The sequence below is a fragment of the Meriones unguiculatus genome, chromosome 14 (assembly GCF_030254825.1).
Source record: "Meriones unguiculatus strain TT.TT164.6M chromosome 14, Bangor_MerUng_6.1, whole genome shotgun sequence".
Classification (NCBI taxonomy): domain Eukaryota; kingdom Metazoa; phylum Chordata; class Mammalia; order Rodentia; family Muridae; genus Meriones; species Meriones unguiculatus.
Genome location: NC_083361.1, coordinates 14345374 through 14363643, shown reverse-complemented (window position 1 = coordinate 14363643; position 18270 = coordinate 14345374). Strand labels below are relative to the sequence as shown.

Below are 18270 nucleotides of genomic sequence, written 5' to 3'. Positions count from 1 at the left end.
CTCACCCCCAATTGCCATGTAGCGGAAAAAGAGCCAGCCACTGATCAGGGGCTCCTTGGGACTCCTCGGGGGACGGTCCATGATGTCCAGGTCGGGTGGGTTGAAGCCCAGGGCAGTAGCAGGGAGCCCATCAGTCACCAAGTTCACCCACAGCAGCTGCACAGGGATCAGGGCCTCAGGCAGCCCCAAGGCTGCTGTCAGGAAGATACTGCCAGAGGAAGGAGGCCACACATGAATCCTGTTCCAAGTCCCACGATCACGCCCCCTCAGGCCTGTTTCTTTCTGGATGCCCACCCTGGCTGCTCACCAGACCACCTCGCCCACATTGGAGGAAATGAGGTAGCGGATAAACTGCTTCATGTTGTTGTAGATGGCGCGGCCCTCCTCCACGGCGGCCACGATAGTGGAGAAGTTATCATCAGCCAGTACCATCTCGGAGGCTGTCTTAGCCACAGCTGTACCAGATCCCATGGCAATGCCAATCTCGGCCTTCTTCAGGGCAGGGGCATCATTGACACCATCCCCTGTCTGAAGGTGGAAGGAGAAAGTGAGAAACTCCAAAATCAAGCCTCCTATACTTCCCCTCCCCAGATTCCATGCAGAAACTACCCCGTCCCTGTGCAGGTCAGCGGGGCCTCCGAGCTTGCGTGGGGACACTCAGAGCCCAGGCGCAGGCAGCCCTCTGGGAAGTCTCACCATGGCTGTGATCTCATCATAGGACTGCAGGTACTCGACAATCTTGGACTTGTGGGAGGGCTCCACACGGGCGAAGCAGCAAGCGCGTCTGCAGGCCTCCCGCTGCTCGGCCAGGGGCAGGTCATCGAACTCACGGCCGGTGTAGGCCCTGTCTGCCACCTCCTCATTCTCCGAGAAGATGCCGATCCGTCGGCAGATGGCAATGGCTGTGCCCTTGTTGTCCCCAGTGATCATGATGACTCGGATGCCAGCATCGCGGCACAGCTGGATGGAGCCCGTGACCTCCTTGCGGGGTGGATCCAGCATGCCGACAACACCAACAAATGTCAGATCCATCTGGAAAGACAGTAAACGGCCGACAGGTCAGAGAAGGAAGGATTGGGGGCAAAAAGGAGGACGTTCGGAGGGGGATGGGCAGTGATGTTGGGGAAGCTGGGGTCCCCCTATAAATACATAGGCAGATAGATAGATGATAGACAGATAGACAGATCGATAGAAAAGGAGAGCTGAAACAGTGTGGTGGGTACACCTGTGTTGCAGCACTCAGGAGGTACAGAGAAGATCATGAGTTGGAGTTCAGGGCCAGCCCTGGCTACATTACAAGACCCTGTCTCAACAACTACTATAACAACAACAACAAAAAGAAAAAAAGGAAGGAAGGGAGGAAGAGAGGGAGGGAGGGAGGGAGGGAAAGGAAAAGCATGCGTTAGCATGGTCGTGTCTCCTTTTTGCAGAGCGTCACTAGCCCATCACTCTGAGCACATCCTGCTACCTGGCAGGCCATAATCTCCTCTATAAACGCAGTCGGCTGTCCACTACAAGTGGGAAGCCAATGTCAGGAAGTACATCAGTTGCCTCAAAACAAGCTCAGACAACTGCGTTGGTGACAGTGATTCCCTTCTGGTGCACAGCATCCTCTGTGCACAGAGCACAGTTAGTGTAGACAGTGGCGGCGGGAGCCGCTGGGGCTGCGGGAACTGGGGCTGCGGGAGCTGGAGCTTCGGGAGCTGGGGCTACGGGAGCCGCTGGGGCAGTGCACCATCGCATCCCTTTAAGACAGTCCCTGCCCTGGGTGCCAGCCCCAGCACCACACACAAGGGCAGCACTGGACTAAACGATCCTGTCTTCTTTCCTCGGCTTTTGTTTCTGTGGTTGTTTTTGAAACAGGGTCTTTCTTGTGTAGTTGAGGCTGGCCTAGCTCCATCTCCTGAGGGCAGGGATACCATATCTAGCTGGGATGGATGTTTCATGTCACAGCTTACGGCCTTTTGATCTGGGGACCCATAGGACACAACCATTGAGCTGACACAGTAGAGAATGACAAGCATGGGAGCAGACAAAGGGGAGCCTCTGGGCAAGCTGCCTCAACACCGTTCCTGGGCCAAGCAGGGGCCTTCACTGGCTCACCTCATACTCCATGAACTTGGCTGAGTCATCCAGAACCATCTCCTCCCGTTTGGGGGGCGTGTCCCGGGTGGCCAGAGCCAGGCAGCGCAGGGTGTCCCGGCCAGTGCCCCACTCCTTAATCACTGACATGATCTTTTCCTTCACGGGACCCGTCAACGGCACCCGGGTCGTGCCAACACGCACATAGTTACAGCGGTCGATGACCCCCTCGGGGGCACCCTGGAAGACCAGAACAGCATTCAGAGACCCTTGCCTGCCTTCGGGGGCTCAGAGGGTAGGCATAGGAAAGGCCCCCAGTGTTAGGGAGAGAAGGTTTCTGACCTTGACAAACATCTTGTTGCCTACAGCAGCCCGTGAGGACTTGGCTGGAGAACAGTACACAGACATGGACTTCCTGTCTCGGGAAAATTCCAGGGTGAATTCCTTCTTCATGAGTTGGCGGATCACCTGGGAGGCAGAGACCAGATCCCTTTAAGACAGCCCCAAAGGATCTAGACGCCAGAGTAGCCCCTGTGCTGGGGCTCAGCCTACCGCAAAGCCTGTTACCCACGGGACGAGGGCAGAAACCCAGGCTGGGGCTCACCAACCTGACAGTGGGCTCTCTGCCATTCATTTTTGTAGTTCTGAGGGTAGCGCTCACGGCTCACACCTGCTAGGCAAGTGCTCTCCCACTAAGCCATACCCAAAGTTCAACTGTCCAGGTGAAAGTACAACACAAACAGTGGCCTCGAGTGCTGCTGCCCAACGGAACGTCCAGTGGCCAAAGAAATACACTGTCTGCACTGGCCAATACAGTGCCAGTGGGGAATGTAGGCAGTTTGACCAAGGCTGCATATATAGCCTTTTTTTGAGACAGGGTCTCTCTTTAGAGTCGGGGAGGGCCTGGAACTCACAGAGATCCACCTGTTTCTGCCTCTGGAGTGCTGGGATCAAAGATATGTACTACCATGCCCTGCGACCAAGACTCAGCTTTGAAATAGGGTCTCACTCTAGTCGAGGTTGGTGTTGAGCTTACGGCAATTCTCCTGCCTCTGCTTGCCAGGCACCTCTATTTAATTTTAATTGATTTGCGTAAAAATAACACAAGCATTATTAGACAGTGTAGGCCTAGTGCCTAGCACACAGTGAAAAACACAAATGAGAGCCAAGGCCAAACATGGTCAAGCATGATTTACACCTAGAATCCTAGCACTTGCAGACTAAAGCTGGAGTAGTGCCGTGAGTTCAAGACCAGTCCAGGCTGTGCAGCAAGGCTTTATCTCAAAACAGAACAAAATGAAAAATATAATGGGGGCCTTTATTTACCAACTACATCACAGATGGGACTAAGGCAGCAGCTCAGTGGTAAAGCACCAACCGAGCGTGTGAGAGACCTGGGGTTCAGTCCAGTGTCATAACAAATAAACAGATAGATAAGCAAATCTTCCATCACATCAAATAAAAGTAACAAATGCCATGGAAGCATTTTCCTAGCAGGCATGCAGCCTCAATCTCGATCCTTAACACTAAAAAAAGTTTCACTTTTTTCTAATATTGAATAAAGCAAAGATGGTGCAGTGGGAAAAGCGTTTACCATCCAAGCCTGAGTTTGATACCGTGGTGAAACAGAAGAAGCGATCCCGAAAGTTCTCACACCACAGCACACATAGCTACACATCATACACCCTCACCGCACACAAACAATCAACAGAGCAGCATTGCATATCCTGCACATACAAGAAAGGAAAAATTTAAAGAATTGATAAAAAAATTTTAAAGGAAATAAGCTGAACAGTGGTTGTGCACACCTTTAATTCCAATGCTCAGGAGGCAAAGGCAGGCAGATCTCTGAGATCAAGGCTAACCTGGTCTACAGAGCAAGTTCCAAGGCAGCCAGGGATACAAAGAGAAACCCTGTCTTGAAAAACCAGAAAAAAGAAAAGGGAAAAAAAAATATTTGCCTAGTACATATAAGTTTCTGGGTTCCATTCCTAGTGCCAATGATGAAGTATAGAGAGAGATGGAGAAAAGCCAACCAGAGTGATGTGCGCTGTTAATGCCAACTCTCAGACTTGTCAAGAAAGAGAGATGTAGGTTGTATGACACTCAGAGACTGACAAGTGCTCACAGCAAGAGCCCAGCGAGTGGCCGCATGGGCCTTGTCCCCTGGACCTTCCCTTGTGGGATCAGTGACTGCACAGCCCACACCCCGCACCAAGACCTGAGAGCTGATGGAGACCAAAGGGCTGTGGCTAAGGTCGGGGCCAACCCAGCCGGCAGCACCATGGTTTCTGTCCGGCTCAGTCCAACCTTGGGTCACAACAAGAGGAAGTGACCTCCCAGCGTACTGTGGTCAGACAGCAGAAGTCACGTTACCATGGAGAAAAGGGGTTTCACCAGAGCCCAGCCTGGCTTGGAAAAGCTGTGGATGCAGCCAATGCCAACCCAGTTGGGGTCCCAGCACAGACACGAGGCTTTGTCTGTCTGGGTCGGCCCTGGTCTGGGAATAGGCCTGTGGAGGGCGTCCCAACTCACCGAGTTGCAGGCATTAGCCCGCTCCACTTTAGAGAGGTTCCTCACTTCTGTGTTGAACACATTCATCTTCTCCACCAAGGTGGTGAGGGCGGTCTCTGTGGCCTCGCCCACCTTCTCATAGACACCTTTGGTCTGAAAGGGACAGAGGAGGGAGAGGAAGTGTGTGCCTAGAATCCCTCGCCTCACCCAACATGCACATCTTCATCTAGATGGGACAAGAAAGAGCCAACCGCTTCCTTCTTCCATTTCTGTTTGCTTCCTAAGACCGGAAGCACAGACTCTGAGCCACAGGAATGGAAGGGATGGATGGGGAGTCGGGGTTACCTCATTAAAGTCCAAGGAGGAGTCATTGCAGAGGGCACAGATGGTGGCCAGCTCCACCAGCCCATCATATTGCCCTGCTCGGATTGGCTTATCATTCTTCAGGCTGGTGGCCAGGTGGAGAGGAAGGCAGGAGAGAAACGGTGGAGAACAGAGCATGAGAGGCAGAGAGCACAGAGAAGCAGACAGGCATCGGGAAGGAGAGGAGATGGCAGTGAACTTGGAGGTGGAGGGTTGGGTGAGAGAGAACAAGCTTGGGAGAGAAGGAAGCTAACAGGAGACCCCGGGGGAGGGAGGAGGGCTGTGCACACAGTACGAAGACTTACACCTCTCCCTCGGGGGCGTAGGTGGAGCCAGTGATGGAGAACTCGTTCAGCAAGCAGACATCGCCATCCACCTTGTCAATGATGAACATCTGCGGAGCGGAAGGGCCACAAGCTGATACCCACATCCCCATCCCTGAGTGCCGACCGCGAACTTCCAGGAAGTTCCCCCCCATTCCCATCTCCTTGACCCTCTCTGTACTGCTCCCCGTCATTCCCCGTTTTGTAGTAATTCTTCATGTTCTTTGTCAGTGGCCTTAAAAGCAGGTTGCCGAGTCAGGCAGTGGTGGCGAGTGCCTTTAATCCCAGCACTTAGGAGGCAAAGGCAGGTAGATTTCTGAGTTCTTGGCCAGCCTGGTCTACCCAGTGAGTTTCCGGATGGCCAGGGATACACAGAGAAACTTACCTCAACAAAACACAACAAAACCAAAAACCACGACAAAAACCCAAAATATAGTTACTGGGGTCTAAGCTAGGCCTTATTCAAGGCAGTCCACAGATGTGGACAATAGGGTGTTGTGAGGACTGGGGCCAAGTGCTCCTGTGAGCAGCGGCTCCATTTACAGCTCCGGCCATGGTGCTGGAGCTTCCTGCAGGAAGAGCTAAAAGTGTGGCTTGTTTTGCTATAACATTGGTCCTTAATTCACTGTTGTTTGTTTTGTTTTGTGGGTTTTTCCCCCCTTTGGTGTTTTTTGTTTTTGTTTTTTTTGGTGGGGGGAGGGTGGGACTTTTTTTTTTTTTTTTGAGTCAGGGTTTGTTTCTGGCTGACCTGAAATTTGCACAGTAGCCAGACTGGCCTCGAACTCAGAGATATCCACCTGCCTCTGCCTCAGGAGTGCTGGGATTAAAGACATGTACCACCACCACTGAGCAACCTTAAATCTTTTTTTTCATTTTGTTTTTTTGTTTTTGTTTTTACAAGACAGGTTCTTAATTCATTTTTGTAGAAATGAATGTCTATAGAAAAGCCATTTTTACATCGAAGGCACAATATTCCACCAAACTCAATTTAGGGCAGGGGAGAGGGCATCAGCAGATAAAAAGAGCCCTTGAAGGCAAGCACAACAGTATAGGCCTGCAATCCCAGCTCTTGGGAGATGGAGGCAGGAGAATCAGGAGTTCAATACTGGCCTGGGCCTGGGCTACATGAGACCCTGTCTTGGGAAAGTGGGAGGGGATATTCTTCAAAAATTTCAAAAACTTTTTTTTTCTGATGTGTAACATTTCCTCCATTTACAAATGTAATCAATGGGTCGCATCAGTAGCAGCATCACCCGAGACTCTGGGTTCAGTGGGGTGGCATAGACCCAGGCCCAGCTATCAGGGGTCAAAAAAGGATCACTTGAGGCCGACGGTTCAAGACAAGCCTGGAAAAGTCCTGACCAAAACCAACCCACCAAACAAACAAACAAACAAACGAATGAATGAAATAAAAAACCTCTAAACCAAGACTGTGGCTCTGCAGGACAGGACCGTGGCTGCCTGCTGACCGCGCCACCCCTGCTCCCCAGGGCACCTCACACGCATCGGCACTCGCACCAGTACCCACTGCCAGAGCTTAGTTAGGATAAAGAAGCAAATGTTGCTGAATTACCTTTGCTTCAAAAAATATTCTGATAGCTGCATTTCAGTCACTGGCTTACTTTGTAATCTTATCTATTTTTCTGTTTTTATAAGAAAATACTGGCGTGGTGTGGTGGGACATGCATTTAGTCCCAGCACTCAGGAGGCAGGGAAGCGATGAGTTCGAGGCCAGCCCAGTCTATATAGCAAGTTTCAGGCCAGTCAGGGCTACATAAAGAGACCCGAGGTGGGGGAGAAGGGGGAGACTGACTGGCTGAATATTTAGAGGCTCAGCAGGTAAAGACACTTGCCACCAAGCCTGATGATCTGAATTCAATTCCCAAAACTTACATGGTGAAAGGAGAGAATGAGCACATATACACTCGCTCTAAAATAAATAAGTAAAAATCAAAATAAAATAAGCAAATAAAAATAAGGACTGGGCAGTGGACACCTTCAGTCTCATCCCTTGGGAGGTAGAGGCAGGCAGATCTCTGAGTTGAGGCCAGCTTGGTCTACAGAGTAAGTTCTAGGACAGCCAGGGCTACACAGAAAACCTCTGTCCTGAAACCCCCTCCCAAATAACAATAATCATTAAAATAAATACTTTTAAGGTTTTTTTTTTTAAAGAAATGCTGTTCAGGACTTGCACGGCCAGGCTTGCTGGCCCTATCGTGAAGTGCCCTGAGGGCACTGGTTCCACAGACAGAAGCTACAGAGCCATACATACTTAGGTTTGAACTCAATTCAATTCTACTGCCTTTTTTCTTTTTTTGAGACAAAATGTCACTGCTGCCAGGCGGGCCTTGAACCACTCAGCGGACGTGATCCTTGCACCCCAACCTCCCAAGTAGTTGACTCCAGATACCTGAGGCGAGGTCTAGCCGGCCTCACATTCACAATGTTTCTGCCTTTGCCTCCTGAGTGCAGGATTTCAGGGATGCACTACTGTGCCTGGCTCTGCTACTTCTTCTCCCTGGGTTGCTTTGGTCATGGTGTTTTCCACAGCCACAGAAAGCCGGCCAGTAGACAGCTTTCCCCCGTGGTCCCTGCCTCTGTGCCCGCGAGAGTTCCTTCCCTCCCTCCCTCCCTCTCCTCAACGACAGTCTGTGATTGGAACATGTAAGCCAAATAAACCCTTTCCTCCCCAAGTTGGTTTTAGAGTTTTATGAAAGAAACAGAAAGCAAACAAATACGGCTCTTCCTTTGCGCTGAGGGTCCTTAATCTACCCTTGAGCGCTTCCCAGGCCACTAGGAAGCCACTAGTACACAGAAGCCCATCTGGAGACGCCTCATGTCACCCCCAAGGCGGGTTCCGATCTGGCATGCTGCCTGTGCTTTTCCTGACCTTGCAAACCGACATCTGGTTGGTGGTGAGGGTCCCTGTTTTGTCAGAACAGATGACAGAGGTACAGCCCAGGGTCTCCACAGAGGGCAAGCTCCTCACGATGGCGTTCTTCTTTGCCATCCGGCGGGTACCCAAGGCCAAGCAGGTGGTGATGACAGCGGGAAGCCCTGTGGGGATGGAGATGGTGTGAGCGAACAAACCAGGAGAGGGAGACCTAGCGTGGTTGCTACATAACAGCCACAAAAGCCATCAGGTCCTTCCCTGGGACCTGTCACTGTTACTGTATCTGGAAATAGTCTTTGCCGATGAGATAGCAGATAAACAAGCAATGGCTGTCTTACCCTCTGGAATGGCTGCCACAGCCAAGGCCACAGCAATCTTGAAGTAGTAGATGGCTCCCCGGAACCAGGAGCCCCCGTGGACAGGGTCGTTGAAGTGACCGATGTTGATAAGCCAGACAGCCACACAGATGAGAGAGATGACCTTGGACAGCTGCTCCCCAAACTCATCAAGCTTCTGCTGCAGCGGGGTCTTGTCCTGTTCGGTGGCAGCCATTTGGTCTCGGATCTTGCCAATCTCAGTACTCACACCAGTGGTGGCTACGATGCCCACGGCCTTGCCGGCTGCAATGTTGGTGCCCTGGGAAGGTGAAGAAGGGGTAGGGTCAGGCAAGAGGTTCTTCCACATGCCACAAGCTTCCTCCTCGGCCACGCTTCCCTCCTACACCCGAGTCCTCTGGCTGGGTGTGTGACTGCTTACTGAGAAGAGCATGTTCTTCTTGTCCTGGTTGACGGCTCGGGGGTCAGGGACAGGTTCCGTGTGCTTGATGACAGACACAGACTCTCCTGTGGAGAAAGGCCCAAGGAGTTTTCCAGTGATGTCCTGTCCCTCCTCCTAACATTCTGACCCCTCCCAATCATCAAGCAAGCCCCCTGGCAGAGGCCTGGCCTCCGGAAGAAGGTGCCTGGGGCAAGTAGGAAGTGCATTGCCTTTAGAATTACAAGACGCCCGAGCAAGCCTAATGTGTGACTCTGATAGCTTGACACCCATTTGCTCCCCAAGCCCTGGTGGAAACCAAATAAGCCAGTGGGTGCGGAGCATCCGTGTAGTGACAGCACGTTCCTAGGAGACAGAAGTCCCCAGTGTGGCCTCCCCACCAAGGACAGGGGCTCAGGTCCTCCTGCTGTGGGCCCAGTGTGCACTGTTTCCCTCCCAATGTATCCAGAGTCCACACTCTATCCTCAGGTCCCTCAGATGAGAGCTCTACGGGATGTTGGAGAAGACAGGACAGTTTGTGGCCAGTCCTACAGGCGTCAGGCAAAGGCTATATGGGAAACAGTCACAAACATCCTCTGCCATGACCCTTGTGAAAGGATGAAGGCCAAGCCACACCGACGATGCTACCTCAGAACCAGAGGTCCTGCTATGGGATGCCCTCCTTCCTCCACCCAAGACCCGTTCTCTGTGTGTCTCCCTAGCTCCTCCCTCAGCATGGCCTCCCATCCGAGCCAGCCTACCTGTCAAGATGGACTGGTCGACCCGGAGGGTGGTGGATTTGATGGAAAGGATGCGGATGTCTGCGGGGACTTTGTCCCCAACTGCGGAGAGAGGAGCGAGTTCAGCTGGGAATGGACTTTACTTTCTTCCCGCTCTCTGCCTCCCTCATCATCGGCCTTCACATCCGATAGCACCCAGCCCTGCCTTTCAGAGGTGCACAATTTCCCACTGCACTGAATGCTGCCCCCTGAATGCTTCTCTGCCCTCCTGCTTTGAGACTGTCATGGGGAGCTCACAGAATTCCCTGCCGTGTAGTGTGTGCCCATTAAATGTATTCTCAACAACTGAAAGGAGAATTAGGGACAGGCCAGCTAACACTGAGAAAGAGAAACAAGGGGAAGGCAAAGAAGGAAATGTGATGATGTAACTCGGAGAAAAGAGGGTGACTTGGAGGATCAGAGGGCGAGGCTGGTGCTCAGAAAATCCAGGCCAGGCAGGAGTGAAAGTGGAGCGTGAGGCTGCAAAGAGTACACAGAGTGAAGTGTGACGGAGGATTCCCCACTGCCGCTTGGGGCCTCACAGAGGGCAAGTGGGAAGCCAGACTGTGAAAGCACCTTGGGAGGAACAGAGGGGGACGCTCTGCCAGACCAGAGACCTTTTGGGGGACACACACACATAAACACACACACACACACACAACTCCTCAAGCCTCTGCCTAATGCCACCTTGGTCCCATGAGTGAAACTGGGGCAAAGTTCACTTTGCTTTCCTTTCTCTTGGTTTCTAAGGTCCCTCCTCCGGTGCCAGAGGAAGCAGGAGGAGGGAGGAGGTCAGCAATGGAGTCAGAGAGACACCCTTGTCACTGAAGCCCAGGTGGTATTTATAGACATTCATGGCACCGACCCCAAACTGTCACCACAGCAGGACTGCCCTGTAATGGAGCTAAGGGGTCTTCAGCCCACCAGCTTTCCATCCTATGCTTCTCCTGGTGGTGACACCGTGTAGAGGGAGACACAGTGTGAGGGAAGGAAACTTGGAACTACACTAATTCACCAAGCTAGGGACCTAGAGAGGTAGAAAGTCCTGCTTAGGGCAAATATAAAAAGCGCTGAAGGGGGCAGAATCCTAGTAATCTTAGCTACCCAGTCACACCCCTCCCTGAGCCGGCATTAAGTGTCCCTGAGGGGGCAGGGCCCTCCTTGAGCGCCCTCCTCATAGGTCCTGTGCTCCTCACTGGGAGAAGCCTAGGAGTTACCCTTACATGGTGGTGCTGGTTGTCATACTCCCCCCTCCCCTGCTCCCACCCCGCTCCCTTCTGCTCTCATTCCTTCCCCCTCTGAGAGGCCTCAAGGACATCGAGGGGTCAAGACTGAAAGCTGACCACTGGTGGGTGGAAGGAGAGGGAAGCCAGGCCCGGGAAGGGGTGGAGATGGGGCCATTGGCAGGGACTGGCTTCCACCTGTTGCTTGCAAGTGTTGGCCGAGAGGAGGGGCGGCGGGGGTCTGTCTGCTGCCTCGGGGACAGGACTAGCTGTTCCTATTGAGACTCTAGTGGGGAGGGGTGCAGTGGCCTGAATGTCCCGGAGTGACCCCTGAGGAGTCCGGGAAGGAGACGCAAAGACGCCGCCATCCTCACAGAGAGCAGGACCAGGGCTGACCCGCCCCCTGCTCTCTTCTTGGCCTCAGACCCAAGGTCTGCCCTCCTGGACCATCAAGACCAGCACTTACCAGCCACCTCCACAATGTCCCCAGGAACGATGTCCCGAGCCTTGATCCTTTGCACTGACTTTCGGTCAGCCCGATAGACCTTCCCCATCTCGGGTTCATATTCTTTCAGGGCCTCGATAGCGTTCTCTGCATTCCGTTCCTGAGGAAGGGATAAAACAAGAGCAGAGTCTGAGAGAGGGTCCTGGAACAGCAGAAGGCAGTCTGGGTACGTGCAGGAAGGGTGAGAGACGTAGAGATGGAGGAAGAGGGGCCGGAATCCTAGTAGAAATAGAGACACTGCAGAAAAGACTGGCTTATGTAGTTCCAGCGGCCACAGAGCTGGACAGAACCCCACATCACAGCAGGGCTGTGACTGTTGTAGAAAATGTCACCAGCCGCTAGAGACAAGTGAAAGGAGTTTGGGCCAAGAAGAAAAACAAAATGTAGAGAAAAACAAAAACCAGAAAGCAAGGGACAAGAAAAGCAAAGTGCTGGTTTCAGCGGAAGGAGGAAATCAACTAGTTTTCTGAGTGCCTACTATGTGCTATGAGCTTTCATGTTCTTTTTTCAGTTGCATCAAGCCCGAGGAACACAGTTACGCGGCCTGTTCTTTGCTTTTTCTTTCTTTTAAAACAACAAACAAGCAAACAAATCCAAGAGCTCACTATGTAGCCCTGTCTGGCCTGGAACTCTATAGGCTAGGTGGGCCTCAGACTCCCAGAGATGTGCCAGCCTCTGCCCCCGAAACTGTGGGACTACAGGTGTGTGTCTCCTCATCCGACTTGGTCCCCTTTCCTTTCCTCTGTCTTTAAAGTGGGATTATAAGTGTTTGCCAATCTGCCTAGCTTTTTTTTTTTTTAAGACAGAATTTCGTATTGGAGTCCAGGCTAGCCCGGAACTGCAGCGTCTTCTGGCTCTGCCTCGGAGAATTATAGGTCTGTGCCGCTACACTGAGCTCACTATTCCTATTTCAGAGGTGAGGAAACAGGCTTAGGGACATGAAGAACTTCCTCAGGGTCACACAGTAAGCAAATGAGTTTTTTCGATGCTTTCTATTACTCCATATCATTCCCAACCTGGAGAAGAGGACCAGAGGAATGGGCAAGGCTAGAGGAAATGATGCATGCGGGAGGAGGATATGAAAGGAAGTGTTGAGACATGAGCGGGAGGAGGGGGTCAAAACTAACCTGCCAAACCCCCACGATGGCGTTGGCAATGAGGATCAAGAGAATGACAAAAGGTTCCACAAAGGCAGTGACGGTTTCTTCGCCTTCCTCAAACCAGGCCAGCACCTGAGAGGGGAAGAGAGAGTAACAGGTGGTAACAGAGCCCCCAGGTGACAAAAGAAAGGAATCAGAGGCTTTTGAAGACCACTGCAGGGGTCAGACGGAAGCTAAGGGGCCCGTGGAGCCCTGCAGCCCCACATTTAGGTGAGGTTCCTCGCACCACCGAGGGGCTTCAAGCACGCATACCCGGCCATCCTTGTGATGCCGTGTAAACAGGCAGCGCAGGCACACACTTGGGGATTAACTGGGAATGCTTTCAGGTTTCCCTGACCAAATCCTTTGGCTTGTAAGCCAACCTCTGGGACACCCAGGGTCAACAACCCTTACAGCCACATCCATCTCCCAGGGACCTCAGCCCAATAGGAAAATCCCTATGGTCCTCGAAGGGCTCAGCCCACCCACAGCCCGCCCTTACCACCAAGCCACGGAAGCTCCAATTTCATGAGAGAACAGGAGGGAGGTAGGGTTACAGGCCTCCTGCACCCACCCCACCCCAGCTGTTGCCACTGCCAGGCAGCAGCCACAGGCAAATGTCAAGGAGCAAATCTGAGGAGAGAGAAGGGAGGCTCTGCCAGCTTAGGCGCGGGAGTGCACGGGGCCGCCATCGACTTTTTTTTTTTTTTTTTTTCTTCTTAGGTCTTATTTTCCAGCTAAGATGCTAAAGAAATTCAGACATGCAAGATGGATTGCTGGGAAGGAGGGTGACAAGGAGCCAGCAGCAAGGGGCTGTGAACATTGGAGATATACCAAGGGGATGGGGTAGTCTAAGGCTCTGAGGGAACTGGAGACGCCATCAAGAGGTAAGGATGAATCAGGCTGGAAGAGCAAAGTAGGCACCGAGCACCAGCCCTGGCAGAAGTAGGATATGGTACCGCAGAGGGATGGGGTGTGGACAATTGTGAGGGCTGGAGGGCCCGCTGGCAGTTACCCTTGTACCAATGCTTCCCTACTTCTCTAAGGGAGTCTTTCTTTTGGTCAGTCAGCATCACAAGCTGGAGAGGGCAGGGCAGGACTGGGGAGGCTGGGAGAAGTAGTGGCCCCCGAGTGGACACTGCAGCCCACACTGAAGCCTGGAGCCTTGCACCTCAAGGGTAACCTGAGCCTTTGAAACTGGGAGGGTGGCTTCGCTTCAGTGTTTTGGCTGAGAACATTTTCGGGGCTTAAAATAAACCCTCTCTGCAGGGGAGGAAGCAAATCAGCAGCCCACCCCCGGCTCCAGCATGGAAAATAGGGTGCTCAGGGCTTGGGCGAGGGCATTCAGGTTGGTAGGAGCCACAGGCAGATCACAAGCCCCACATGATAACTTACAAAGGAAATGCAGGCGGCCAGGAGAAGGATCCGCACCAGCAGGTCTTCAAACTGCTCTATCACCAACTCCCACAGGGACTTGCCTGGGGAAGAGGCAGGAAGAGGAGGCCCAGGGGTTAAAATCCGGAAGATGACATTCTACTGAGGGGCTGAGGTCCAAAGTCTAGAGTACCCTGGACATCTAGGTTGATGGGTAGCCCAGCTTGGCATGAGAGAAAGAGATGAAACAGCCAAAAAGGCTCTTCAAATCTATGGCAATTGCGCCAGGGTGGGGGACCTCAAGGAGAAAGTATCTGGAGACTTCTGACACTATGCTTGGTGGGGGGACTCTGGGTCTTAAGGAAGGCAAGGAGCTGGGAACTTGAGCAGGGAATGAGGCACACAGTGGGGCCCAGGTAACTCACCTTCCTCAGCAGGGAGCTCTACCAAGGGAAAAAGAAGAAAAAGACAAATTTAGTGAGAGCCCAGCCTCATAACCTCCACACCCCAAACTCTGTGGCTATCAGAATCAGGCTATCAGAAGGATATCCGAAGTTCAAGGTCACCCCATGAAACCTCCCCAAACTCCAGATCTTAAAACCATTTCCTTTAGTATCCTCCTCCCCCTGCATGCAACAGACCACACTGCCCTGCTCCTCCTTACAGACCCCTAGGAAGCCACCCCTACTGGTAGAGTTGGAAGAGCGGCCATACCAGCTTCTCCTCTGAAGGAGACTTACCATTGGGGCCGTATTTTTCCAGATGCCGCTTAACTTGGTCTGGGGTAAGGCCTGTGGTCTCGCTCACCCCAAAATAGGACAAACATTCCTCTGTGGACTTGGAGTGTGCGGCCTCCATCGTGCTCCCTTCTTGGGGGCCAGGGGCGATGTATTCTTTCTTAAGGGCCTCTCACTTGTGGGGGGACTTCTTTAGCGTGTCCACCTACTTGATGATCTGGGTTTCTTCCTTTTTCTTGACTGCCCCCCCCAGATTCTTCCTCCTTCCACGAAGTTCTGACCCCAGTCCCACTTGCAGCAGCCGGCCACCCCCCCAGCCCCCAGCTGGTCCTTATGAGGGAGTGGGGGGAGCAAGCTCCCCCTTCCCCCAGATCACGGATTGGCTGGCTGAGACCCCAGCAGGAGGGGTCAGAAGAGAGAGAGAGAGGTTTCTGCTGACAGAGAGAAACAGTGGGGCTGCAGCCTGAGATGTCACTCATAAGGGAAGCAAAGGTGGCCCCAGCCGCCCCCCTCAGGGGGGGTAGGGAGTAAATTCACTTTCTGTTATCTGCTACTGACCCCGCCCCCAGTTGCCTCAACTTCCCAAGTTATACTAAATGTCCAATTCCAAACTCATCCCAACCAAGTCTTTCCTTAAGCCTTCTGGGCCCTTAGAGCTCATCACTCCTTAGACTTTTCCTGTCGTGACCATCCTGAATCCCTTCCTATTGTCCTATTGTCACATTCTCCTACCCTGCCTAGTGTGTTCAGAGGACAAAGGAGGAACTCCAAGACTTTGGGGGATCAAAAGAGAGGGGAGAGCATCTTTGGGGGAACAGAGGAAGTAGCTCTAGAGAGATAAGGGGAAGTAGGGAAGGGAGACGGTCAAGGGGACAGGGCAGATGGTAACCTTACCCTAGGGAGGGGTTGCTGCAGCCATCAACAAGGGATTTAGTGTCCAGGCCCTGGTAAGCAAAGCCAGGACTGTCTGTCTCTCTTAAACTCCCCCCCGCCACTGCCGCTTTAGCTCAGCCTCTGGGAACACAGCCTTTAGCTCCCCCTTGAAACTGGCAGGGAATCCCCCATGAAGAAAATGGGACACCCAAGCAGCCAGGTAACCCAAGAGGCTACAGAATGTGCTGATGGCAGAGGGGGAGGGATGAGTATTTCAGGGTGGGGCAGGGGAATAAGGATCTCCTTATCCCATACAGGCCTTCAACCCCAGGGGCCTCATGGTTAGCCCCCAGAGGTGTGGGGGTCTCAGAAGTTATGGCCCTGATACAACAGCCCAAGCCCACAGAGGGAGTGAGGATCAGACCTGGTAGGAGTGCCTGGGAGCTGAGCCTGCCCCTTGCCAGAGTGCCCCTGAAGCTGGGTAAAGCAGAGGCTCCAGAGAGGGAGGGAGAGATGGGTGTGAAGAAATGAGAACAGAATACAATGAGGAGCAGACACAGCAAAGACTTCCCTGAGTCTGAGGAGAAGAGGGGAAAAGAAACAGCAGGGTGCTGGCAGTGGCAGCCAGGTGGGCGGGGCCCCGGAGGCTGGGTGCAAAGCCACAAGTTGTTGCTGAAGGGCTGGCCTGGGTGTCAGCTTCCTGCAAAAAGCAGCTGCTCTGAGCCACCCTTCCCCACCCTGCTTTACCATTGGGGCATCTTTTGATTTCCACCAAGGCAGCTGCTGGAGGAACAGACAGTGTACATGGGCCAGGATGCAAGCAGGGAGGAAACTGAGGCAGAGGAGTTTCCATGGAAGCAGATATTTAAAGGTCAGTGAGGGCTGGCAGCAGTGTAGCCCCTGGAGCACAGGTCCCACCTGTACACAGGCCTCAGTTTCCCTGAAAAGAACCAAGGAGCACTTCCCACACCAGGATTCCAGCACACAGACAGAATGATACAAACAGCAGAGCCCCACAGAACAAAAAGAAGACCCCCTTGTTTGGGGTAAGGGCTGTCGAACATGGACAGACAGAAATGAAGGACTGAACCTCAGGACTGAACCTCAGATTCATCCTGCCTTCTGCCCAGACTTGGGGGAGGGGTGAAGTGAGGACAAGGTGTTCCTTCCCGCCCTCTTTTCACAGTTCCCACAAACCCCTCCCTTGAAGTAGAGTCCTGCTGTGACCTGAGGTGGAGGGGCTTAGACAATGGATGAGAATGTAGGGGTCACACAAACACGCCTCTCTACCTGGCCCAGGACCCTCATCTCGGGCCAGGGGCAGGCTCAGCAGCTACCGGGGCTTGGGCCCTAGCTGGCTTCTCCCCAGCAGTACCTGGAGGAGTGACAGGGTACTGCCTTCCAGCAGCAGGAATGCCCAAACATGGAGAGGGGGAGTAGGGACATGAGAGCTTCAAAGAAGTTGAGTGAGGAAAGGAGGCAGGCTTTACAGGACACTCCTGCCAAAGAGGCCCTTTGAGGTTATTCATTTCTCCCTCTTCCAGCTTCCCAGAGAGATAAATGAAGGCCAGAGAGAGAAAGCCACCAGCCCAGAGCTGCAGGGAGATACCTTTCTGCACTGTGATCTGTGGTAGGACAGGGCAGATGAGACGATTCTACAGACCACTTCCCTCCCACTACACCAAAATGGAAGTCATTCTTGTTCCTGAGTTCTGAGGAGAGGTCTGACTGTGAAGGGCATGGGGCCAGAGCCTGGCCCATCCCTGAATTCCACAAATAAAGACTCACAGGGAGTCTCACTGTCTCCTGGGCTCTTCCAGCCAGGCCACAGTAGTCTGGGGGTGTCTTTCAGCCCACCCGAGGATGGCAAGTCCCTGAAGGTGGCAAGGCACTGGGGGAGGGGAGCCTTTGAGCATCAGTTGCCATGAGATTAGGGGAGGATCAGGCCTTCCCACTCTGAGGTGCTATAGCCTTCACTGGCCATTGGCTATCTCTAACAATCTCACTTGGAGAACACAGCACCCAGGTCTCCAGCTGCCTTCCACCCAACCTCCATAACGGGGCCAATTCAATCCCCAGTCAAAGCCAAGATTTGGGGAGCCCCAGGGATAAGGTAAAGCAAGAGCCAGCAGGCTTTCCCCAGCCAACCCCCATCCTAGGTAGCCTGTCAGCTCAGCTGTCTCCTGTCCATCTCCCCATAGAACTGACACAAGGCCCAGAATAGCAAGGTCATGAGCGTGGGTAGGGCCTCCTGGAGGTGGGGCAGAGGCTGAGGGACAGAAGATCGGCTGCTCCACTTTCCCAGGGGAGGGGAGCGGGACAGTGGAGGGTGGAAGGGAGGGTACACAGTAGGTGGGAGTCTTCAGATCTTGCTTTTCTTCTGGGACCCTCCCCTCCCCCCAAGCTAGGATGCTCAGGCACCCCTGTTGGAGAAAGCAGTGCCAAGAGATGTATTCAGGACAGGGTCTATATTTAAAATGGGAGTTTGGTGGTGACTGCAACTCCATGCCAACCAACAGACTCAGGGAAGTGAACTAGTAGGGGTGGGAAATGTGCAGAAGCTGGACCCTGCAGCTGGAACTTGTGACTTTCAAGGAAGCCTTGGGAGATGTGTATGAAGGACATGTGTAAAGGGACATTTAGGCCAAACCACGTCAGCAGCACCAACTAAGAGGAAACTTCACATTTCACAGAGGATGGCAAGGCCTAGAG

At 53.0% G+C, this 18270-nt stretch overlaps 1 protein-coding gene across 2 annotated transcripts in view; it reads right to left on the bottom strand.

The window, feature by feature from the left end:
• Atp2a1 (ATPase sarcoplasmic/endoplasmic reticulum Ca2+ transporting 1) overlaps positions 1 to 18270 on the bottom strand; it is a 20279-nt gene extending 2009 nt beyond the window's left edge. Inside the window, exons 1-17 of one of the 2 annotated variants that reach the window (XM_021635831.2) lie at positions 14689 to 18270; positions 14374 to 14391; positions 13970 to 14052; positions 12563 to 12667; positions 11397 to 11535; positions 9690 to 9770; positions 8932 to 9017; positions 8514 to 8811; positions 8173 to 8339; positions 5265 to 5353; positions 4942 to 5044; positions 4618 to 4749; positions 2425 to 2550; positions 2104 to 2322; positions 697 to 1032; positions 308 to 528; positions 6 to 208 (exon numbers count right to left, since the gene is read on the bottom strand). In XM_021635831.2, the coding sequence (XP_021491506.1) occupies positions 6 to 208; positions 308 to 528; positions 697 to 1032; positions 2104 to 2322; positions 2425 to 2550; positions 4618 to 4749; positions 4942 to 5044; positions 5265 to 5353; positions 8173 to 8339; positions 8514 to 8811; positions 8932 to 9017; positions 9690 to 9770; positions 11397 to 11535; positions 12563 to 12667; positions 13970 to 14052; positions 14374 to 14391; positions 14689 to 14806 (2524 nt within the window). In that variant the 5' untranslated portion in view covers positions 14807 to 18270. The remainder of the gene's footprint in view (positions 1 to 5; positions 209 to 307; positions 529 to 696; positions 1033 to 2103; positions 2323 to 2424; positions 2551 to 4617; positions 4750 to 4941; positions 5045 to 5264; positions 5354 to 8172; positions 8340 to 8513; positions 8812 to 8931; positions 9018 to 9689; positions 9771 to 11396; positions 11536 to 12562; positions 12668 to 13969; positions 14053 to 14373; positions 14392 to 14688) is intronic. The other variant, XM_021635830.2, reaches the window with a different exon arrangement.